The sequence below is a fragment of the Eschscholzia californica genome, unplaced genomic scaffold (genome assembly GCF_041429995.1).
Source record: "Eschscholzia californica isolate CP2 unplaced genomic scaffold, dmEscCali1.0.p SCAF_6, whole genome shotgun sequence".
NCBI classification, from domain to species: domain Eukaryota; kingdom Viridiplantae; phylum Streptophyta; class Magnoliopsida; order Ranunculales; family Papaveraceae; genus Eschscholzia; species Eschscholzia californica.
The window spans coordinates 40,885,502-40,910,638 of record NW_028238483.1 but is presented as its reverse complement, the minus strand read 5'-3'; the positions used below and the strand labels follow the sequence as shown (position 1 = coordinate 40,910,638).

General features: G+C 36.8%; 3 protein-coding genes across 5 annotated transcripts; 1 reads left to right on the top strand and 2 right to left on the bottom strand.

Moving 5' to 3' along the window:
- The first annotated feature begins 434 nt into the window (after positions 1 to 434).
- LOC147534921 (nitrate reductase [NADH]-like) lies at positions 435 to 5,073 on the top strand. The gene is made up of 4 exons (XM_086646146.1): positions 435 to 1,583; positions 1,727 to 1,867; positions 2,782 to 3,014; positions 3,337 to 5,073. Exons 1-4 carry the CDS (start codon positions 569 to 571, stop codon positions 4,660 to 4,662), a joined length of 2,715 nt encoding a protein of 904 aa, XP_086502272.1. The 5' UTR covers positions 435 to 568; the 3' UTR covers positions 4,663 to 5,073.
- A 3,009-nt stretch (positions 5,074 to 8,082) lies between these two features.
- On the bottom strand, positions 8,083 to 11,998 carry LOC147534920 (F-box protein At5g62510-like). 3 transcript variants are annotated; one of them, XM_086646140.1, is made up of 4 exons: positions 11,731 to 11,998; positions 10,421 to 11,613; positions 8,926 to 9,127; positions 8,083 to 8,472 (listed from the first exon to the last, which is right to left on the bottom strand). In XM_086646140.1, exons 1-2 carry the CDS (start codon positions 11,813 to 11,815, stop codon positions 10,469 to 10,471), a joined length of 1,230 nt encoding a protein of 409 aa, XP_086502266.1. In that variant the 5' UTR covers positions 11,816 to 11,998; the 3' UTR covers positions 8,083 to 8,472; positions 8,926 to 9,127; positions 10,421 to 10,468. The 3 variants fall into 3 exon arrangements, with proteins under 3 accessions (XP_086502266.1, XP_086502267.1, XP_086502268.1); XM_086646141.1 differs by having other exon boundaries at positions 8,926 to 10,193; positions 10,242 to 11,613; positions 11,731 to 11,970; XM_086646142.1 differs by having other exon boundaries at positions 8,083 to 8,199; positions 8,622 to 9,127; positions 11,731 to 11,970.
- A 6,509-nt stretch (positions 11,999 to 18,507) lies between these two features.
- On the bottom strand, positions 18,508 to 23,190 carry LOC147534919 (F-box protein At1g20360-like). The gene is made up of 5 exons (XM_086646139.1): positions 23,112 to 23,190; positions 21,964 to 22,074; positions 20,617 to 21,790; positions 19,911 to 20,010; positions 18,508 to 19,789 (listed from the first exon to the last, which is right to left on the bottom strand). Exons 2-3 carry the CDS (start codon positions 22,064 to 22,066, stop codon positions 20,652 to 20,654), a joined length of 1,242 nt encoding a protein of 413 aa, XP_086502265.1. The 5' UTR covers positions 22,067 to 22,074; positions 23,112 to 23,190; the 3' UTR covers positions 18,508 to 19,789; positions 19,911 to 20,010; positions 20,617 to 20,651.
- Positions 23,191 to 25,137: the final 1,947 nt, after the last annotated feature.

Genomic DNA, 25,137 nt, shown 5'->3' with positions numbered 1-25,137 from the left:
TTTTAAAGCGAAAAATTACAAATTTAAATATTCCCATAAGCTTATATATATATATATTCATATTTAATGGTTACAGCTAGTAATTACTAGCACATTCAACTAGGCATATATATTTTGATGCTGCCAGGCTGCCGAGGCTATGACAAAATAAAGAAAAAGACTGACTGTCCAAACCCTAGAAACTGTGTGGGGTGGAATTTTTCCATGTTTGCTAGTAGTATTTTCTATGGCTATAACTAAACTGACATGAAAATCACATCCACAATTCTAACCACTACCCATCTATCTTCTTTTTATTGACCCTTGGTGCTAATTGGCTCATTAGCTAGGGTTTCACTTGGCTCCTTTTTTTTGCTCTTTAGCTCTATTGGTTTCTTGGACCCACATTTTCTTCTTATATATAGAGACCAACTCATGCCTTTCATTTCTTGTGTCCCAAAGGAAACAACAACCAAATCACCCAAAAGATAAGAGATAGAGAAAATAGAGAGAGAGAGATAGAAAGAGAGGGAAAATCTTTTCCTCCTCTCATTCTTGTTTTCTATAGTGTCTTCTTGAAGATATTTCAATGGCGACTTCCGTCGAAAATAGAATGTATAATGGTATTGAATCGGGTCTAACATCGGTGGTTCGTGGTTATAAAACGAACCACCGATCCGACTCTCCCGTTCGTGGTTCTTTTAATAATTTCTCTTCTTCTGAATCACAACAACTTCCCTCCAAGAAAATTTATAAGGAAGATGACGATGACTCGAGTGACGATGAGTCAGGTGAGTGGAGCAAAGAAATTGCTAAAATTAACAATGAAATCGAGCCGTCGATTTTCGACCCAAAAGATGAAGGGACGGCTGATAATTGGATTGAAAGAAACCCATCAATGATTCGATTGACAGGTAAACACCCATTCAACTCGGAGGCACCACTGAATCGACTCATGCATCACGGGTTTATAACACCCGTTCCACTTCACTATGTTCGAAATCATGGAGCCGTACCTAAATGTAAATGGGAAGATTGGTCGGTTGAGATTTGTGGTCTAGTAAAACGTCCAACTCGACTCACTATGGATCAACTCGTTAACGAGTTTTCGTTTCGTGAGTTTCCCGCTTCACTCGTTTGTGCTGGGAATCGGCGTAAAGAACAAAATATGGTTAAACAAACCATCGGTTTTAATTGGGGTGGTGCAGGTATATCGACTTCTGTTTGGAGGGGTACACGTTTACGTGATGTGCTTAAACGATGTGGGGTAATGAGTAAAAATAAAGGTGCCCTTAACATTTGTTTCGAAGGAGTTGAAGACTTGCCTGGAGGTGGTGGTTCTAAGTATGGTACTAGTATTAGAAAAGAAGTAGCAATGGATCCTTCAAGAGACATCATATTAGCTTACATGCAAAACGGTGAGCGCTTACATCCAGATCACGGTTATCCTGTAAGAATGATCATCCCAGGGTTCATCGGAGGTCGAATGGTTAAATGGTTGAAAAGAATTATCGTTACTACTCAAGAATCGCAGAATCATTATCATTATAAAGACAACAGGGTTTTGCCTTCTCATGTGGACGCTGAACTAGCTAATTCTGAAGGTATACTTCGATTATTTCTTTTTTCTCAAAAAGTAACATGAAATCTGATATAAAGTTCAATCGACCTGAGACAAAAAAAAAATTTAAACAAATATTTAAGTTTTTTAAAACTGGCGTATTAATTTGTTGAAATTTGTAAACAGCTTGGTGGTATAAACCAGAATACATCATTAACGAGTTGAACATAAACTCTGTGATAACAACACCTTCTCATGAAGAGATTCTACCAATCACTGCCTCAACAACTCAGAGGCCCTACACCTTGAAGGGATACGCATATTCCGGTAAGTTATTTATTTCAACACGGAATCTTGATATATTATGGAATCTTGGTCTATTCTTATTAAAATTAATGATGAATATTCTATGTGACTTTAGGGTTAGGTGCATGAATTTTGGTAGACCCTACTCTTATTTACTATCACCTCATTTTTGTCTAACTGGAACCTTTCGTTTCTTTTTTCTTTGTTTTTATTTTACATAATTTTAGAGTTTATTTTCATTTTAGTGGTAGTCTCGTTGTTCTTGCAAAGAAGAATTTTTATTTTTATTTCTATTCTAAAGCCGAACTGAAGAATTGTTCAACCTCCTCTGACTTTGGAGAGGTTAGAGACGTGCACGTAACTTTTGATTTTCAACCATTCAGAAAAAAGAAAAACTTTGATTTTCAAGATTAAAAGTCTAAATTTGGTATAGTCATTCCAGATACTAAGTTAATTAATTCATTCAAAATCGACTCGTCTTTCAAAATAAAATGAAATTGTCACCACATAGAAATGTCAAACTATTTTAAACTTAGTTATCTCGACTTAGCTCATATTATAATTACATCATGGTCAGTTTCCGTATTTACCATTCGTGAAGGTCAAACATGTCATAATTCTAAATTGTTTATTTTAGAAAATGATTTGTTTTCTTTTACACTATTATATTGAATTAATAATTTCAGATGGTGGTTGTTGATTATAATTTGCTTACGTACTAGTGGTTTTAAGTTCGATTTAAAATCTACAAGGGACAAAATGCACGTGCCTATACACCGTTGCTTTATTAATAATAAACAAACAAGATATTTTGTTCGACCTCTTAACCCAACTAAACTTAACCTAGCGACTTAAACTCAAGATGGGCTTACTTAAATTTTATTTTAATAAAAAATAATAGTTATTTATTTTATTTCATTTTTGATTTGTTATAGGAGGAGGTAAGAAAGTCACACGTGTGGAAGTGACTTTAGATGGTGGAGAGAATTGGCAAGTGGGCACTTTGGATCACCAAGAGAAACCAAACAAGTATGGGAAATATTGGTGTTGGTGTTTTTGGTCACTTGAGGTTGAAGTCCTTGACTTGCTTGGTGCTAAAGAGATTGCTGTTAGGGCTTGGGATGAATCCCTCTGCACTCAACCTGAAAAGCTTATTTGGAATGTCATGGTAAGTTCTACCCTAGCTCTTTCATCACTTGCTAGTTGCTACTAACTTTTTTTTCGGTCAGGAGTACAATAGTCATTTTAAGATATTTCAGACAATGGTCTTTTTTAACCCCTTTGTCGACCATATAGACGTTTAAGACACATTTTAATAATGTTAAGATTCGAACTCTGGTCTCTCCACTAGGCTATATATGTGTAAGACACACGAGTCAGATAAAAACAAGTATTTTGCAACCTGACTCGAGTCAATTAGTTTTTGAGTCAGATTTCAAATCTGAATTTGAAAAAATAGATTGACTAATGTACATTTTGAATATGAACAGGGTATGATGAACAACTGTTGGTTTCGAGTTAAGACGAACGTATGCAAACCACATAGAGGAGAAATTGGACTCGTTTTCGAACACCCAACTCAAGCAGGAAACCTACCAGGAGGCTGGATGGTAAAACAAAAACATCTTGAATCTGCTGAACCTTCACATACTTTGAAGAAGAGTTTATCAACACCATTCATGAATACAACTTCGAAAATGTATTCCATGTCTGAAGTAAGAAAACATAGCACACCTGATTCAGCTTGGATTATTGTCCATGGTCATGTCTATGATTGTACAAAGTTCTTGAAAGATCATCCTGGTGGTACAGATAGTATCCTCATTAATGCAGGTACAGATTGTACCGAAGAATTCGATGCAATTCACTCCGATAAAGCTAAGAAATTACTCGAAGATTATCGAATTGGTGAACTTATCTCAACTGGGTATACCTCTGATTCTTCTTCTTCTTCACCAAACAACTCTGTTCATGGCTCTACAAATCTAAGTCATCTTGCTCCTATCAAAGAAGCTACTTCTAAACCAGTAGCTTTAGTCCCAAGAGAGAAAATCCAATGCAAACTTATCATGAAAACGTCGATTTCTCATGACGTTCGTTTATTCCGATTCGCTTTACCTTCTTCTGATCAAGTCCTTGGGTTACCAGTTGGAAAACATATCTTCATTTGTGCAACCATTGATGATAAGCTTTGTATGAGAGCTTATACCCCAAGTAGTACTATTGATGAAGTTGGGTATTTTGAATTAGTCATTAAAGTTTACTTCAAGAATGTTCATCCTAGGTTTCCAAATGGTGGTCTTATGTCTCAATACTTGGATTCACTCTCTATTGGTTCATCTCTTGATATCAAAGGTCCATTAGGACATATCGAATATACGGGCCGTGGAAATTTTACGGTCCATGGAAAGCCCAAGTTTGCTAAAAAGCTTGCTATGTTAGCCGGTGGAACGGGTATTACACCGATATATCAAATAATGCAAGCAATCTTGAAAGATCAAGAAGACGAGACGGAAATGTATGTTGTTTATGCTAATCGAACGGAAGATGATATTTTGTTGAGAGAAGAACTTGATTCTTGGGCTAAAAAGTATTCAGACAGATTGAAGGTTTGGTATGTGATCGAAAATGCTAAAGAAGGATGGGAGTATAGTACTGGTTTTATAACAGAGAAGATTCTTAGAGAACATATCCCTGAATCATCTGAAGAAAGTTTGGCTTTAGTTTGTGGACCTCCTCCTATGATTCAATTTGCAGTTAAACCACATTTGGAGAAGATGAACTATGATATCACTAATTCTTTATTGGTATTTTAGAAGTCCAGACAGAACCATAGAGGAAAGAACTCATCAAGGAAACGACCCGTGCCCCTAAACGTAGGAACATGCATGCCCCGGTAATCTACATACGAGACTAAAATCTGGCAGAATGTTTTCTGTAATTGAATTTGGGTGTGTTAGTGCCTGCTTTTGGGGCGACGGGGTGTTACGATTTAATCAAGTGAAATGGGTAGCAATCTAGTGAAAGAAAAAGAAAGAGTACTTCATTAGTTATTGTATATAATTAGTGGTGCTTGTACTAGTTTAAATGATATGTTCTAATAATGTAAGCTAAGGGTTGTTATAAGTTTGATTTTGTTTCTTTTAGTTGAGAAATGGAACAACAAAAAATGTAGAAGTTCATATAATTATATTTTAATCAAGATATGTAATTATATGTTTGGTGTATTTGTTAATCTTAATGGCGATTTATTCTTTATAGTTTGTCTTGCAACACATATCGACTATAATTTAGTTATAGTGTGGTGGTATGTGAGCGAAAAAGTTGTTATTCTATCTTCTCTTGTCCTCCGAATCTATATTTTCTTAATGAAACCCAAATCTACTTTCTTTATATTAGAATTGTCGATATACTATTACCAACTATGTTTTATATGTTAGACTAACTTAAATTATTAAGAGCCATTAACATAAAAATATTAATTAACTTAATAAATCAATGTTAGTGGCTTTTAAAAGCTCATTAAATATGAGATTCTCACTATATATTATAAACCCTAATATATATAGAAGTCTACTATAAAGATGTTCAACCAAATTTTATGTTGAAGTGGGTTCTCCTTGTCTCTCAAGTCATTAAGAAAAGAAGAAGATTTGTGTTCATGTGAGACCTACATAAATATAATCTAAATAATATCAAGATTGGAAAATTAAAAAAGTACAAATAAAACACCACCATCCAATAAAATAAGCAATTTCATACTATTTGTTTTTGAAATAGGAAAACTGACCTTTCAATAAAAGCTGGAAAACCCAAATACTAGACACTACTCCAAATTGATTAATGGGTGAGTTTATTAAACTATTTGATGATTAAAAGAACCATCCTCCATCTAAACAACTTGTTGGTTTGAGTGCTTTGACCATAATTTTGTCCCAAAAAATAAACCCTAAAAAATTAATTATTTTGTTGCATTTTTTTAATTAGGAGATTTCCTTGTTATTGGGATGTGTCTTTAAAAGAAAAGTAAAAGACGACAAATATGAAATATATTTACGTAAAAAGTCATATTTTCAAATCGACGAAAGAGATCAATGTATGCTAAAAGTCTAGTGGTGGAAAAATATCGATATATGATAAAAGTTCAGAACAAAAAAACCGTGGTCTAAAAGCTAGTGGTTTTTTCCAACACGCCATGGTTCACGGTCTAATGGGTTCTTTCTCTTAGTTGTTGATCACCATTTTATATAATGTAAAAGAAAGAAGGTAATTACTATATATAATAAGGAAAAAAATTAAGAGAGGGATTATAAAGTCAATAACTCAATCAAATTTAAACCTTTTTGGGGATAGAGACAGACACTGATGTTTGAAGCTCTTAAATCATAATTTACCAAACCACTTAATTACTCAACTACTCATGATGTCATAGAAGAAATCAACCCATGGTAAATACAGATTTATGTTTATTAATCAATAATCATACATGTTGTTTTCCTAACAGTAGTTAAGCACATAAGTCAGATGGGTCTACATCCTGTCTTTTTAGTCTTTGAGTAATTGCATTGACAAAATTGTCTCGATTCAGAATATCACTAGAATCACGAGATAAAGTTTTAGTAGTTATTGACATTGTCTCAACTTTGAGTTTTTGTTCTGCACCAAGGTCCACCAAATAGGCCACAACACTTGCGAATCTAGACCATACGCCTAGTCACCTAGATCCCACGTTCCGAACGCTCTCTCAAACGACGTGAGATCAGTATTCTGACCAATAGTTTAAAAGAGAGATTAGTGAGGCAGCACACTCATTAGCTGAAAGACTATTCTTTTTCTGAAAAGATAATACACATACAAGTTTGTATTTTCTTTGGAGCTAAGACTAGAAAAAATACGAGTTGCACACATCCACGAATTCAGACATTTGAGATTGGGGTCGGATTGATGGGCGTCGGCACAACAGACAGAAGTACAGAACAAGTAATTGGCAAGCGAACTTGTGGTGGCAGGGTGATAGTAGTACAGTATAGGAGGGCATAGTACAAATTATTTGTTGATGCTTGTGGTGTGAACTTTACTAACTGGCAACCCTCCTGAGTAGTGGCTCTAGTTTGTTTGTCAGGTTGTGCTAACCAGATCCATGTCCAGAACCTGTCATGGTAACATCCCCAACAGACTATACCTGGTCCTACGGCTGGAAGTAGGAATCGGGCGAGACCAAAGCCGGGACTACTTGAGCTCTTCGGGAGGGCCCAGACTGGATCAGAAGTGAATGTCACCATTTGGACTTGTTAGGGTTGGAACTTGGGTAAATTTCAAGTATTAGTGCCTGTGTCCGGCTTCGGGGTGCTTCTTTCTCCTTTAGACTCTGGCATTCCTGGTCGGGCTTTGGGTTCTCGGGGTAAATTCCCACCCTTAGAGCTAGATGGCTAGGTCAATCCTTGATCGGACGCCCAGTGACTAGTCCTACTCATACCTACTAGTATGAGGAGGTAAAAGTTGTCAAAACATAACTTGACCGAACTTAAGTGATCAGTCTTCCAACTTAAACCAAATCCCGTGTAGTCTATCGCGGCCGGGATGGTCGAGAATCTCGTGTCTCAACTCGGTCTCGGATCTCTCCCGAGACGAGACTCGGCCAAACACCGAGTAAGGGTTTAGACTTCTTTCTTAACAGAAACTTTAAACACTAACGGCATACTAACTATTTATTACCTTTTTAACTACTCAAAGTAAAAGAAGGTGATTCTACTAAAGAAAGTTTAGTGCAGGTACCTAATAACAGGAGATTGGTGCAGGAAATAATAAACCTGCAATCTCGGTCAAGTTTCTTGGCCTGACTCAGTCCCAGCCTTAGGCCGGAGATCGAGACCGACTAGATAGGCTAAATCAAACCGGTTGAGACGACTAACAGAGTTTGCTGCAAACTGCTTCTGGAACCCTAGATGTCGATGCGGAAGAACAATGACCGGATCGACTTGTACGAAGTTTTGGGTAGTACTGGACTTGGGTAATTTTAAGAGGATTGTAAGGGGATAATAGCATTACTAGGTCGGAATGGAGATGGAATAGCAAGTATCAAGGACTTCACACTCATTGTTAATGCCCTAATCTAGATATCTAGATTACAATATACAGAATAAAAATAGCAGACTAATATAAGTACTTGACATATATAAGATGTGCACAAGTCATATCAGAAGGTTGTAACCAGAAAGATAGATGAAGAAACAATATTAGTCTCAGAAATAAATATTGGAAATATACATTAAGGGTAAAGAGCGTATTTCTGAAACAGGAACTAGCAAATTATCGATATACTAGTCAAAGAGAAACATATTGATTCATAAAAACTGGAGGTTTCGAATCCTACAAAAACAATTCGAAAGAAAATAAGAGTTTCTCCAAGCACTCAAAGTGAAGTAGAAACCAGGCAGAAATAAATACCAGTTCCTTCACACTAAAGAGACATAAATCACACCTCATGAAGTTGTAAAATCAGTCTTTTTATCTTCAAGAAGTTTTACCTCTTGACGCCAACTTTCCAATTTTGCCACCTTATCCAACTGCTCTTGATTCATAGATTCCCGTTCCGTTTTCTGTAACTGTGCTTCAGTGAGTCGGATCTGCAAAATGTATAAGATCTTCATACATTCCTCGTGAACCAATAGTAATAAACAATATATACAATTTAAAGATATTAGTGGAATGGTTTTTGCAGATGAAATCCTAAAAATTTCATTCCTAGCCTCTGAGATATCTAGGCCTCTTCAGCTTATATTAACTGAAATATTGGAGACTGATCGCTCAGATGTTTCTAGCCTCTATCGAAATCATTTCTCTTAATTTCATCGTTTCAGGAACACGGAGAGGCAAAACGAATTGAGACAGTCCTGCTTTTACATCTGATCATGATTTAACTATATTGACTATTGACTCTGTCCATTTGAGACTCTTCATCTCTTGTTGCCCACTCCGCATTTCCCAAATGTGACATCAAAAATCTGAACTACATTGTCATTCAAGTATAGAACATTGACAATGTAAGTCAAGAATTACAGGAAGGTTTCGAAAAATACCTTTATCTTGACAGCTCAAATGCGGATTTGAGGTTTTGGTTGAGTCTGGTGAATTTGAAACTTCCAGCTTGTTCAGCTGACTTGCAATTGATTCGACCACAACTTCAGATCTTAGACCTAAATCTTCAGAAGCTTTAACTTCTCCATTGTTTGTTTCCTCAGCTTCTACTAAATCTGAGTTACTTCACTTTTCAAGATCGGCCTGCAGAGGGTGAAATATTACATTTCGGCGATTAAAAAGCAAAACGAAGAACCAGCAGATAGACAATTTTTCTTAAGTTTCACCAAAGTATTGATAGGGCAAACATCCAGAGAAGGATACAGTTATAGCTTCAGCTAGACTAGCTCAATGTAAGGAGGGGGTCGTTTAGGTCTGTTCCACATAATATGTATCTGTACAGTTTCTACGGAACACTGACCATTTTCATATCTTTTAGGCTTTTCTAGAATCCTAGATAGACAAAGTTCACAATTTCCTACTTATATCATTATATGTGACTACTATTAAATTTTGAACAACTTTCGAAGTTCCAAATAGCTCGCATCCTCTACTTATCAACAAATTAAGCAAGTAACTAATCTCTAATTGTCACAACTAACAAATTAGCACAGTTTCTGTTAGTAGTTGTAAGTGTTTCTTTTTAAGTCTTACAAGTCATCTTACTCCAGATTCTACACCGTTTGCACGTTGAGTGCTAGAGTGTGCTTAAGTGAGCAATTTGCTCGCCTCCCCTCGCCCGAGAACATCACTATTCAATTTTAATCATGATACATAATTATATGTTTCGATTTCTTTGTTAATCTTAATTTATGAAATTTTATCATTTACTATATTTTCTTGTAACATATATCGACTATAATTTTTTTTTTTTTTTTTGAGATTAACCAGAATTTCATTCATACGATGGAATACAATCCAACACATTACATGGTTTTGAGAGTCTTGACTCTTTTGAGTACAACATTGATTTACTCAAGTAAATAACAACATGAAACTTCCAAAAGTAAAGACAACATAAAAAAGAAATGAGTACATTATTGCAAAAACAAAATAAAAAGACCCTAAAGGTCGTGGTGGTATCAGAGCGAAAGTTGTTCTTCTATTTTCTTTTGTCTTCCAAATCCATATTTTCTTAATCAAACCCATATCTACTTTCTTTTTATTGGAAATGTCGATATACTATTACCGATGGTTTTTACAATTTGACACATAGGATTAGTTGAGTATTTAACAAAAAACACTCTCCGATGCAACACTCAACTAGAATCTCAATATGATGTGACAACAATAAATATTGAGATACTCAAAAGAAAACTCAATTGTTGAGTTTTCTTTTGAGTATCTCAACATTTATTGTTGTATTTCAATAAATGCAAATAAAACATAAAATTCAGGGTACATAACAGTCAATGTAATTCAATTGACGAAACATAACAGTCAATGTAATTCAGGGTACATCATAAGTGCAAATAAAACATAAAATTACTTTCTTACCTAGACAGGGTTTCTAAATTTCATACCCAATGAAATTTAGGTGTTACCTCAAACCTCAGCAAGAGTGCTTACACAAGGAAACCAACCACCCAACCTAAATGCAGATCTTCGTGAAACACCAGTTCGTATGTTGTAAACATAACTTGTACGTTCACTATTTATTTTCCGGTAATTGCCTTGAAAAAACAGTCTCTCACCATCACAAAATATGATTTTATGAGGAAAAGTCACCTTGTTTTTCATGACTTCCTTTCTCTTGAGTTTCCACTCATAATCATGGAGTACCCAAAATTCTATTTCAACTTCCGGGTTAACCACTACATGGTTAAGTTCATCTTCTATAACTCCAAGCCAACTTGACCACCGCCACTCTCGTGGCTTAATAACACGAGATGCAGATGCACGTTCAGATACACTATATGATACTTGAAATACCCTACTCTCTTCTTTTACCACATTGAATGCAATAATATATCCACTGCCAATTAACCAATAAACAACACCTCGAAGGCAATCAGCCATCCGAACAAACGAGCATTGGTCCAAACCCTCACGGTACTTTATTATCGTAGTCTCATTTGAATCTCTCCAAGTACCAGTCTCAGGAGAGAAAATTTTGAACACAAATGCTGTCTTCTTGGGAAGAATGCAAATCACATTGAAGTGGTTGTAGTAGTAGTAGTTACCACCTGGTGGGGGGACGACGGAGGAGGACTTTGCCCCAAATGCAAACCCATAACTCTTAATGATATTTTCGTTGGTGTGCGGGATAATCCGTTTCTTGTTAGTTAAAGGATTGAAAATGCAGAGTTTTCCTACACATCCCTTTTTTTCAAGAAGAGTCAAAAGAAGGCCATGACGAGAACTAGCTAGAATGGTTACTTCCATTTTCTCAGACTGTCCAACTACCAATACGGTGTTTTCACTAAAGTTTAATGAAGAGCGATCAAAAGACAGTCGACCAATAGTTCCATAAAAGGGTTTACGGTTAATAAGATCTAGATTGTCGTGCTCGGATAAAAAACAAGTAGTAACATGTCGTCGTTGTTCAATTTGGAGTCGAGTATGGTTGTTGAGAAATGAAGGATGAGAGATCAAAGAGTACCATCTTTTGCTGATAATTTTGAAGCCAAGTAGAGTTTCCGAAGGTAGCCTTACTAGGATTTCGGTAAGTAGATAATCATCAAGGTTATCTGGACACACAACAACAGAGACCAAACTATAAGTAAAGAATGAAGAAAAGTTGAGTGTCCACAACAATTATTATTATTATTATTATAAAACAAAAGAGAGAGAGAGAAAATTCATACCTATGTTGATCAAGAAATCATTATCTTGTTTCAAAGTCATTTTGCATCTTTTCATTCTAGCGCCGTTTTTCCTGCAGCGGTTCATTGTGCCCCCGACTTTCTGGTAAGAGTATCAGAGTATGGAAGAAGTGAATAATTACTACAACTTATCAGTGAAATGAAATGAAAAGAAGAGAGAGTCGATGAGATTTCGTCGTCGTGTAGAGGAAGAGAGAAATGGAAGAAGGGGATATGAAACCCTCCGGGAAGATGTAGTCATAGAGTGAGTGGTGTTCAAAAGGCCGGTATCGGCCCGGTCTGTACAAGCCCGGCAGGCCCCGTACGGTAAACGGGCCAAGTTGACCCGGTCTCCCTTCCGGTTCCGGGTTGGGCCATGGTTTGAGCCCGCCCGACGGTCCAAGCCCGGGTCGGCACGGGAAAATCCCAGGTTCAGCCCTTTTATTTTCTTTTTTCTTCCTTCTTTTTAAAGTTCTTTAAAATTTCATAGATATCTTTAAGTTAGTGAGAAAGTTTTTTTTAAAATTCCATAAATTTCACCCAAAAAATTTCATTCCTATAACTATTTCCACAAAACCTTTACAATAATCTTTAAGTTACTTATTGTAGTGGTCAAAAATCGTGCTAGGCCCAATTCGCCCAAATTTCGCCTAGACCGAGCCTACTTCGAACAAATATCAAGAGTGAAGTTGAATATGTTGCATCAACTATGACCCCTCAAGAGTGTATTTGGCTGAAAAGACTCATCCAGGAAATCAATTCAGGTATGGACTATCCAATCTCCATTCGATGTGACAATGAAAGGGCAAAAAAGCTTGCTGAAAATCCAGTGTTTCATGCACGTACAAAACACATCGAATCACACTACCATTTGTTCGAGAGAAGGTATTAACTCGAGATATCAAGTTGCAGAAAGTACGAAGTGAAGATCAAGTCGCTGACATCTTTACAAAAGCCCTCGATAAAGCTAAATTTGAAGCCTTCCGAACTGCTCTTGGTATTGTCAACCCGAAGTCCGCACTAAGGGGGAGTGTTACAAGTTAGTGGGACTTATTCTTTGCTATTTTTCAGGATTAGTTGAATGAGTCTTTAGTTATTAGTCTTCAGCTTATTTAGGAGTTAGTGGAGTCTGTTATGTTGTTAGTTTGTTAGTGGAGTCTATTACGAAGTATGTGGGTTAGTGGACTAAGTGGAGTCATTTTATTTCGAGCTTCTTTTTATTATAAATAGAGAATGTAATCTGAACTGAAATATACATCAGACTCAGTTGTTTCTTATCTTTGTTGAGTAATAAATTACTTTCTCTAATCTCTCTTCCAGTACAAACATTCTCTGTTAATTTGTGACAAGCAGTTCAGATCTTGGTCGTATCACATAGCGGGGCTTAACAGGAACTGGATTCTATTTTTATTTTACTTTTGACGAAAAAATGGATTCTATTAAAAAGCATGAAAGATTGTACTTTTTTTAATAAAGGATCGTGATGAAGTCTGGTTTAAAATTGCAATCAAATGGGTCTTCAATGGCCAAGCAGACAGGGATCCCCACTACAGAATGAATCCAAAAGCAATCAAAATAGTGGTCACCAGGTAAAAAAGAAATGGAGAGAGAGGCAAAAGAACCATAGATACCTGATCTTGTCTTACAATAGAAGAAAAAACAAAGACAGGGAAAGAGAGAAAATCACAGAAACCCACCTTAAACTTCAAGCAGATGAAGAGACTAAAACCATATTTGAAAGAGAGTAGATGGATAAGTGGGTTGGAGAGAAAGTGGAAGAGGTTGAATAAAAACACCTCTAAATTGAAGAGGAATTGATGACGAAGAAGGTGGAGAGAAGCGTTAAAGTTTTGGGTCAGAGATAATTGATGATGGAGAAGGTGGAGAGAGGCCTTAGGGTTTAGTGGGAGAGAAAAGGAAGATGAAGCCGTCTATTTCTTGAATACGTAATAAAAGAGAGCGGTATGAATCTAACTTTTTTTTTTTTTTGAAAGGAATTGTTTTTTGTTTTTTTTGTTGAACTAGAATTTAACTGTTATTAAACTAATGTAACAGAACAGATGACGAAGCACGTGGAAGGTTTATCATATCTAACGGATCAGATTAAATAATTTTGTTTACTTCCTGTCATTGAGTGGGTCAACTAATTTATTAATTTTTAGGTAAGTAACAGATCTAAAGGCCAAGATTTCAAAAAAACATTAACTGACGGTTGGATTTGTCTTTTGATTTGTCCGAGTCAGCACAAAACATTGTATTTTGTTATATAGATTCGTGAATGGACTATAAAGTCAATAACTCAATCAAATTTTAAACTTTTTGAGGATAGAGGCAGATATTTAAAAAAAGGGTTATTCCCCAAATAGCCCCTAACTTTGTGACCAGCTTCCTGCCTAGCCCCTAATTTTGTCAAATATTCTCATATGACCATTTTTTTCAGTTACTGTTAGCACACCGTTAACTAGTCATCACCTTCTCTCCTCCATCTCATCGTCTCTCTCTGCCACCTCATATTCTCGCCACCTCATCATCTTCACCGGCGAAAGTCGCCCGCCAGCCAATTTCCAGGCCAGCGACCTTCAAATAAAATTAAAAAAAAAATAATTAAATTTTCCTCTCTCCTCTCTCTCTCTAAAAAAAAGTTTTTTTAAAATCTCTCCTCTCTCTCTAAATGCTCCGGCGAAGGGGTTTCCCTTCGTTGAACAGACCTAGCTCCGGCGAAGGGAAACCCCTTCACCGGAGCATTTAGAGAGAGAGAGGAGAGGGAAATTTTTAGAAATTTTTTTTTTTTAGAGACAGAGAGAGGAGAGAAATTTTTAGAAAAACTTTTTTTTAGAGAGAAAAATTTTTAAAAAAAATTATTTGAAGGTCGCCGGCCGGAAAATTGGTTGGCCGGCGACCTTCGCCGGTGAAGACGATGAGGTGACGAGAATATAAGGTGACGAGAATATGAGGTGGCAGAGAGAGATGATGAGATGGAGGAGAGAAGGTGAAGATTTGTTAACGGTGTGCTAACGGTAACTGAAAAAAGGAGCCATATGAAAATATTTGACAAAGTTAGGGGCTAGGCAGGAAGCTGTCACAAAGTTAGGGACTATTTGGGAAATAACTTAAAAAAAAACTACTCATGATGTCATGCATGAACTCAACTCGTAGTAATATGTTTCTTAGTCATACATGTTCACACTCAAGATTTGTAAACGTTGAGACTTTTTACGTTGACCTTCGTCAGGAACAAATTTGGGTTTTTGAGATGGGGTCATATTGGTGTTTGTGGTGGTAGGAAATCAGTGGTCCAACGTCGGCACAACAGACAGAACCAGTAATTGGCTAGCAAATATGTGGTGCCAGGCAGCCAGAGTGATAGTAGTACAGTATAGGAGGGTATAGTACCAGTTATTTGTTGATGCTTGTGGTGTGAACTCACTGACTGGCAACCCTCCTGGGTAGTGGCTCTAGTTTGTTTGTCAGGTTGCGCCAACCTGGTCCATATCCAGAACCTGTCATGGTTAACATCCCCAACTGACTAGACCCCGTCCTAAAGCTAGGAATTGGCCTAGACCAGAGCCATGAGTACTCGAGCCTTCGGGCCCAGGACGGGTAAGTAATTAATGTCACCACCTGGACTTGTTGGGTTGAGTAATAGTATGCACCTAATCCATTCGGAACCCACAAAACTGTCAAGATGGCTAGGGCTCGGAGCAAGCTCGCTAGTTTACTCCTGTACGAGGGGGTCCTTGGCAAATTCATCACGAGACGGTAAAAGTTGCCGAACTAAACTTGACCTAATCTAACTGATCAGTCTGAACTTCATCAAACTTAATTGATCAGTCGGCAGACGGAACTTGACCATACTTAATCGACTGAGATAAGCATACAGCCATGTGTGGTTGAAAATGAAATGGTTGACACTAAGCCAATGCTAAACAGTGGTTTCTGAGTATGTAGAAGCTGTCCTAGTCTCTCAATGTACTGCATTATCATCTACACGACCAAGCCGTGAAAGCAATGATGCAAGAAAGTGACACTAAGGTGCCGTTTGTCTTTTTGTAGATCTGAATATGAAAGATTGTATATGTAGTTTTTGTTGTTTTATGCTTTTATCGTTTGAGTCTTCATGTTCAATGCATATGTTTTCGGCTTTCAAAATAAATTTGAATTTGAAAAGAAGGCTTGCTTTAAGCTTTGAATCTATTAAAGAAGTAAGCGCGTGCAAATATCAAACTATAGAATTAAATGGCACATTATCTATTTCAGATTTCAGATTTCAGATTTCAGATCCAGATTTAACAAAAAAACAAACAACTCAAAACAGAGACTCAAAGTTTGCTGCAAACTGCAACTGAAACCTTAGATGTCAATGGGGAAGAACCAATGTGTGGGTCCAACTTGTATGAATTTTCGATAATACTAGTCATGGATAATCTTAAGAGGATTGTAAGGAGATAATTTCATTAATAGGCCAAAATGAAATACGACTGTAACCAGAAAGATAAATGAAGAAGCAATATCAGACTCAGAAATAAGTATTGGAGATATAGAATAGGGGCAAAGAGCCTATTTCTGAAAACAGGAACTAGCAAATTATCGATCTACTAGTCAAAGAGAAACATATTGATTCATAAAAACTGGAGGTTTCGGATCCTACAGAAACAATTCGAAAGAAAATAAGAGTTTCTTCAAGCACTCAAAGTGAAGTAGAAACCAGGCAGAAATGAATACCAGTTCCTTCACACTAAAGACATAAATCACACCTCATGAAGTTGTAAAGTCAGTCTTTTTATCTTCAAGAAGTTTTACCTCTTGACGCCAACTTTCCAATTTTGCCACCTTCTCCAACTGCTCTTGATTCATAGATTCCCGTTCCGTTTTCTGTAACTGTGCTTCAGTGAGTCGGATCTGCAAAATGTATAAGATCTTCATACATTCCTCCTGAATCAATAGTAATAAACAACATATACAATTTACATATATTAGCAAAATGGTTTTTTGCAGATGAAGTTCCAAAAATAGTTCCTAGACTCTGACATATCTAGGCTTCTTCAGCATATTATAACTGAAATTTTAGCGACTGGTCGCTCAGATGTTACCAGTCTCTACCGGATTCATTTCTCTTAATTTCATCATTTCAGGAATACGGAGAATCAAAATGAATTGAAACACTCCTGTTTTTACATCTGATCATGATTTAACTATATTGATTTTTTACTCTGTCCATTTGAGACTCTTCATCTCTTGTTGCCCACTCCGCATTTACCAAAATGTTACATAAAAAATTCGAACTACATTGTCATTCAAGTATAGAACATTGACACTGGACGTCAAGAATTACATGAAGGTTTCGAAAAATACCTTTTTCTTGAGAGCTCGAATTTTTTTATCGAGATCTTGATTAGAAGTCTCTGGATAGGAGGTTTTGGCTGCGTCTGATGAATTTGAAACTTCCAGCTTGTTCAGCTGACTTGCAATTGACAAGACCACAGCTTCAGATCTTAGACCTAAATCTTCAGAAGCTTTAACTTCTCCATTGTTTGTTTCCTCAGCTTCTACTAAATCTGAGTTACTTCCCTTTTCAAGATCTGCCTGCAGAGGGTGAAATATTACATTTTGGCGATTAAAAAGCAAAACGAAGAACCAGCAGATAGACAATTTTTCTTAAGTTTCACCAAAGTATTGATAGGGCAAACATCCAGAGAAGGATACAGTTATAGCTTCAGCTAGACTAGCTCAATGTAAGGAGGGGGTCGTTTAGGTCTGTTCCACATAATATGTATCTGTACAGTTTCTACGGAACACTGACCATTTTCATATCTTTTAGGCTTTTCTAGAATCCTAGATAGACAAAGTTCACAATTTCCTACTTATATCATTATATAATGTGATTACTATTAAATTTTAAACAACTTTTGAAGTTCCAAATAGCTCGCATTCTCTACTTATCAACAAATTAAGCAAGTAACTAATCTCGAATTGTCACAACTAACAAATTAGCACAGTTTCTGTTAGTAGTTGTAAGTGTTTCTTTTTAAGTCTTACAAGTCATCTTACTCCAGATTCTACACCGTTTGCACGTTGAGTGCTAGAGTGTGCTTAAGTGAGCAATTTGCTCGCCTCCCCTCGCCCGAGAACATCACTATTCAATTTTAATCATGATACATAATTATATGTTTCGATTTCTTTGTTAATCTTAATCTATGAAATTTTATCATTTACTATATTTTCTTGTAACATATATCGACTATAATTTTTATTTTTTGAGATTAACCAGAATTTCATTCATACGATGGAATACAATCCAACACATTACATGGTTTTGAGAGTCTTGACTCTTTTGAGTACAACATTGATTTACTCAAGTAAATAACAACATGAAACTTTCAAAAGTAAAGACAACATAAAAAGAAATGAGTACAGTATTGCAAAAACAAAACAAAATAAAAAGACCCTAAAGGTCGTGGTGGTATCAGAGCGAAAGTTGTTCTTCTATCTTCTTTTGTCTTCCAAATCCATATTTTCTTAATCAAACCCATATCTACTTTCTTTTTATTGGAAATGTCGATATACTATTACCGATGGTTTTTACAATTTGACACATAGGATTAGTTGAGTTTTTAACAAAAAACACTCTCCGATGCAACACTCAACTAGAATCTCAATATGATGTGACAAGAATAAATATTGAGATACTCAAAAGAAAACTCAATTGTTGAGTTTTCTTTTGAGTATCTCAACATTTATTGTTGTATTTCAATAAATGCAAATGAAACATAAAATTCAGGGTACATAACAGTCAATGTAATTCAATTGACGAAACATAACAGTCATTGTAATTCAGGGTACATCATAAGTGCAAATAAAACATAAAATTACTTTCTTACCTAGACAGGGTTTCTAAATTTCATACCCAATGAAATTTAGGTGTTACCTCAAACCTCAGCAAGAGTGCTTACACAAGGAAACCAACCACCCAACCTAAATGCAGATCTTCGTGAAACACCAGTTCGTATGTTGTAAACATAACTTGTACGTTCCGACGTACTATTTATTTTCCGGTAATTGCCTTGAAAAAACAGTCTCTCACCATCACAAAATATGATTTTACGAGGAAAATTCACCTTGTTTTTCATGACTTCCTTTCTCTTGAGTTTCCACTCATAATCATGGAGTACCCAAAATTCTATTTCAAATTCCGGGTTAACCACTACATGGTTAAGTTCATCTTCTATAACTCCAAGCCAACTTGACCACCGCCACTCTCGTGGCTTAATAACACGAGATGCAGATGCACGTTCAGATACACTATATGATACTTGAAATACCCTACTCTCTTCTTTAACCACATTGAATGCAATAATATATCCACTGCCAATTAACCAATAAACAACACCTCGAAGGCAAACAGCCATCCAAAACGAGCATTGGTCCAAACCCTCACGGTACTTTATTATCGTAGTCTCATTTGAATCTCTCCAAGTACCAATCTCAGGAAAGAAAATTTTGAACACAAAAGCTGTCTTCCTGGGAAGAATGCAAATCACATTGAAGTGGTTGTAGTAGTTACCACCTGGTGGGGGGACGACGGAGGAGGACTTTGCCCCAAATGCAAACCCATAACTCTTAATGATATTTTCGTTGGTGTGCGGAATAATCCGTTTCTTGTTAGTTAAAGGATTGAAAATGCAGAGATTTACTACACATCTTTTTTTTTCAAGAAGAGTCAAAAGAAGGCCATGACAACTAGCTAGAATGGTTACTTCCATTTTCTCAGACTCTCCAACTACCAATACGGTGTTTTCACTGAAGTTTAATGAAGAGTGACCAAAAGACAGTCGACCAATAGTTCCATAAAACGGTTTAGAATGGTAAATAAGATATAGATTGTCAAGCTCGGAAAAAAAACAAGTAGAAACATGTCGTTCAGTTGTGAGTCGAGTATGGTTGTTGAGAAATGAAGGATGAGAGATCAAAGAGTACCATCTTTTGCTGATAAGTTTGAAGCCAGGTAGAGTTTCCGAAGGTAGCCTTATAAGGATTTCGGTAAGTAGATAATCATCAAGGTTATCTGGACACACACAACAACAGAGACCAAACTATTAAGTAAAGAATGAAGAAACTTTGAATTTCCACAACAAAAGAGAGAGAGAGAGAGAGAGAGAGAGAGAGAGAGAGAGAGAGATTCATACCTATGTTGATCGAGAAATCATTATCTTGTTTCAAAGTCATTTTGCATCTTTTCATTCTAGCGCCGTTTTTCCTGCAGCGGTTCATTGTGCCCCCGACTTTCTGGTAAGAGTATGGAAGAAGTGAATTACTACAACTTATCAGTCAAATGAAATGAAAAGAAGAGAGAGTCGATGAGATTTCGTCGTCGTGTAGAGGAAGAGAGAAATGGAAGAAGCGGATATGAAACCCTCCGGGAAGATGTAGTCATAGACTAGTGGTGTTCAAAAGGCCGGCCCGGTATCGGCCCGGTCTGTACAAGCCCGGCACGCCCCGTACGGTAAACGGGCCAAGTTGACCCGATCTCCCTTCCGGTTCCGGGTTGGGCCATGGTTTGAGCCCGCCAGACGGTCCAAGCCAGGGTCGGCACGGGAAAATCCCGGGTTCGGCCCTTTTTTTTTCTCAGACTGTCCAACTACCAATACGGTGTTTTCACTAAAGTTTAATGAAGAGCGATCAAAAGACAGTCGACCAATAGTTCCATAAAACGGTTTACGGTTAATAAGATCTAGATTGTCGTGCTCGGAAAAAAAACAAGTAGTAACTTCAAAGCATTTTTGACAAACACAAAATAATTAGATATAGGGAGAAATGAAGTTTGAAAGATAACAGTCAATGTAATTCAGGGTACATCATAAGTGCAAATAAAACATAAAATTACTTTCTTACCTAGACAGGGTTTCTAATTTCATACTGGTGCTACCTCAAACCTCAGCAAGAGTGCTTACACAAGGAAACCAAGCACCCCACCTAAACGCAGATCTTCGTGAAACACCAGTTCGTATGTTGTAAACATAGCTTATACGTTCCATCATACTATTTATTTTCCGATAATTGCCTTGAAAAAACAGTCTCTCACCATCACATAATATGATATTACGAGGAAAATTCACCTTGTTTTTCATGACTTCCTTTCTCTTAAGTTTCCACTCATGATCATGAAGTACCCAAAATTCTATTTCAAATTCCGGGTTAACCACTACATGGTTAAGTTCGTCTTCTATAACTCCAAGCCAACTTGACCACCGCCACTCTTGTGGCTTAATAATACGAGATGCAAATGCACGTTCAGATACACTATCTGATACTTGAAATACCCTACTCTCTTCTTTAACCACATTGAATGCAATAATATATCCACTGCCAATTAACCAATAAACAACACCTCGAAGGCAAACAGCCCTCAGAGGAACCGAGCATTGGTCCAAATCCTCACGGTACTTTATTATCGTAGTCTCATTTGAATCTCTCCAAGTACCAGTCTCAGGAGAGAAAATTTTGAACACAAAAGCTGTCTTCCTGGGAAGAATGCAAACCACATTGAAGTGGTTGTAGTAGTAGTAGTTACCACCTGGTGGGGGGACGGCGGAGGACTTTGCCCCAAATGCAAACCCATAACTCTTCCTGGAATTTTCGTTGGTGTGCGGAATAATCCGTTTCTTGTTAGTTAAAGGATTGAAAATGCAGAGTTTTCGTACGCATCCCTTTTTTTCAAGAAGAGTCAAAAGAAGGCCATGACAACTATTTAGAATGGTTACTTCCATTTTCTCAGACTGTCCAACTACCAATACGGTGTTTTCACTAAAGTTTAATGAAGAGTGATCAAAAGACAGTCGGCCAATAGTTCCATAAAACGGTTTACGGTTAATAAGATCTAGATTTTCGTGCTGGGAAAAAAAACAAGTAGAAACATGTCGTTCAATTTGGAGTCGAGTATGGTTGTTGAGAAATGAAGGATGAGAGATCAAAGAGTACCATCTTTTGCTGATAAGTTTGAAGCCAAGTAGAGTTTCCGAAGGTAGCCTTATAAGGATTTCGGTAAGGAGAAAATCATCAAGGTTATCTGGACACACACAACAACAGAGACCAAACTATAAGTAAAGAATGAAGAAAAGTTGAATGTCCACAACAATTATTATTATTATTATAAAACAAGAGAGAGAGAGAGAGAGAGAGAGAGAGAGAGAGAGAGAGAGAGAGAGAGAGAGAGAGAGAGAGAGAGAGAGAGATTCATACCTATGTTGATCAAGAAATCATTATCTTGTTTCAAAGTCATTTTGCATCTTTTCATTCTAGCGCCGTTTTTCCTGCAGCGGTTCATTGTGCCCCCGACTTTCATAGTTGCTGCTGGTAGTAAGAGTATGGAAGAAGTGAATTACTAGTACAACTTATCAGTGAAATGAAAAGAAGAGAGAGTCGATGAGATTTCGTCGTGTAGAGGAAGAGAGAAATGGAAGAAGCGGATATGAAACCCTCCGGGAAGATGTAGTCATAGACTAGTGGTGTTCAAAAGGGCGGGCCGGGCCGGTATCGGCCCGGTCTGTACAAGCCCGACATGCCCCGTACGGTAAACGGGCCAAGTTGAGCCTACTTCGAACAAATATCAAGAGTGACGCTGAATATGTTGCATCAACTGTGACCACTCAAGAGTGTATTTGGCTGAAAAGACTCATCCAAGAAATTAATTCAGGTATGGACTATCCAATCCCCATTCGATGTGACAATAAAAGTGCAAAAAAGCTTGCTGAAAATCCAGTGTTTCATGCACGTACAAAACACATCGAAACACACTACCATTTTGTTCGAGAGAAGGTATAAATTCAAGACATCAAGTTGCAGAAAGTACGAAGTGAAGATCAAGTCGCTAACATCTTTACAAAAGCCCTCGATAAAGCTAAATTTGAAGCCTTCCGAACTGCTCTTGTCAACCCAAAGTCCGCACTAAGGGGGAGTGTTACAAGTTAGTGCGACTTATTCTTTGCTATTCTTCAGGATTAGTTGAATGAGTCTTTAGTTATTAGTCTTCAGCTTATTTAGGAGTTAGTGGAGTCTGTTATGCTGTTAGTTTGTTAGTGGAGTCTATTACGAAATATGTGGGTTAATGGACTAAGTGGAGTCAGTTTTATTTTGAGCTTCTTTTTATTATAAATAGAGAATGTAATGTGAACTGAAGTATACATCAGACTCAGTTGTTTCTTATCTTTGTTGAGTAATAAATTACTTTCTCTAATCTCTCTTCCAGTGCAAACATTCTCTGTTAATTTGTGACAATCAGTTTTGACAGATCATGGTCGTATCACATAGCATGGCTTAACAGGAACTGGATTTTATTTTATTTTTTTGACGAAAAAATGGATTATATTAAAAAGCATGAAAGATTGTACCTTTTTTAATAAAGGATAGTGATGAAGTCTGGTTTAAAATTGCAATCAAATGGGTCTTCAATGGCCAAGCAGACAGGGATCCCCACTACAGAATGAATCCAAAAGCAATCAAAATAGTGGTCACCAGGTAAAAAAAATGGAGAGAGAGGCAAAAGAACCATAGATACCTGATTTTGTCTTACAATAGAAGAAAAAACAAAGACATGGAAAGAGAGAAAATCACAGAAATCCACCTTAAACTTCAAGCAGATGAAGAGACTAAAAGCATATTTGAAAGAGAGTAGATGGGTAGTTGGAGAGAAAGTGGAGTTCAAGAGGTTGAATAAAAACACCTCTAAATTCAAGAAGAATTGATGACGAAGAAGGTGGAGAGAAGCGTTAAAGTTTTGGGTCAGAGATAATTAATGATGGAGAAGGTGGAGAGAGCGTTAGGGTTTAGTGGGAGAGAAAAGGAAGATGAAGCCGTCTATTTCTTGAATACGTAATAAAACAGAGCGGTATGAATCTAATTGTTATTAAACTAATGTAACAGAACAGATGATGAAGCACGTGGAAGGTTTATCATATCTAACGGATCAGATTAAATAATTTTGTTTACTTCCTTTCATTGAGTGGGTCAACTAATTTATTAATTTTTAGATAGGTAACAGATCTAAAGACCAAGATTTCAAAAAAAAAACATTAACTGACGGTTGGATTTGTCTTTTGATTTTTCTGAATCAGCACAAAACACTGTATTTTGTTACATAGATTCGTGAATGGACTATAAAGTCAATAACTCAATCAAATTTTAAACTTTTTGAGGATAGAGGCAGATATTGATGTTTAAAGCTATTAAATCAGAATTTACCAAACCAATTGGACAACTACTCATGATGAATCTCATTAAAAAAAAGGGTTATTCCCCAAATAGCCCCTAACTTTGTGACCAGCTTCCTGCCTAGCCCTTAATTTTGTCAAATATTTTCATATGGCCTCTTTTTTCAGTTACCGTTAGCACACCGTTAACTAGTCATCACCTTCTTTCCTCCATCTCATCATCTCTCTGCCACCTCATATTCTCGCCACCTCATCGTCTTCACCGGCGAAAGTCGCCCGCCGGCCTGGAAACGTCTTCACCGGCGAAAGTCGCCCGCCGACCAATTTCTAGGCCGGCGACCTTCAAATAAAATTAATAAAAAATTAATTAAATTTTCCTCTCTCTCTCTAAAAAATGTTTTTTTTTAAATCTCTTCTCTCTCTCTAAATGCTCCGGCGAAGGGGTTTCCCTTCGCCGGAGCTAGTCTGTTCAACGAAGGGGTTTCTCTCTAAATGTTCGTTGAACAGACCTAGCTCCGGCGAAGGAAAACCCCTTCGTCGGAGCATTTAGAGAGAGAGGAGATAAATTTTTAGAAAAACTTTTTTTTTTAGAGAGAGAGAGGAGAGAGAAAAAATTTTAAAAAAAATTATTTGAAGGTCGCTGGCAGGAAAATTGGTCGGTCGGCGACCTTCGTCGGTGAAGACGATGAGGTGGCGAGAATATGAGGTGGCAGAGAGAGATGATGAGATGGCGGAGAGAAGGTGATGATTAGTTAACGGTGTGCTAACGGTAACTGAAAAAAGGAGCCATATGGGAATATTTGACAAAGTTAGGGGCTAGGCAAGAAGCTGATCACAAAGTTAGGGACTATTTGGAAAATAACCCAAAAAAAACTACTCATGATGTCATGCATGAACTCAACTCGTAGTAATATGTTTCTTAGTCATACATGTTTTTTTATGTTCGACATTTTACAAGGAGATATTATATCACAGTTAACACATAGTCACATACACACAACACAGGAGTATAACCCATATCTGGTGGACATAAACAGTTCTACAATCTCAATCGTTGGATATAAATTTTGGAGATGAAATCTTAATCATTAAAGATACACTGGTGAGTTATAATCTCAACTTTTAGAAATAAATTTGGGAGAATTAATATCTCATCCCTTTGGAGATAAATTTGGAGGTGTAGTTTTAGTCACTGAAGAAGATAATA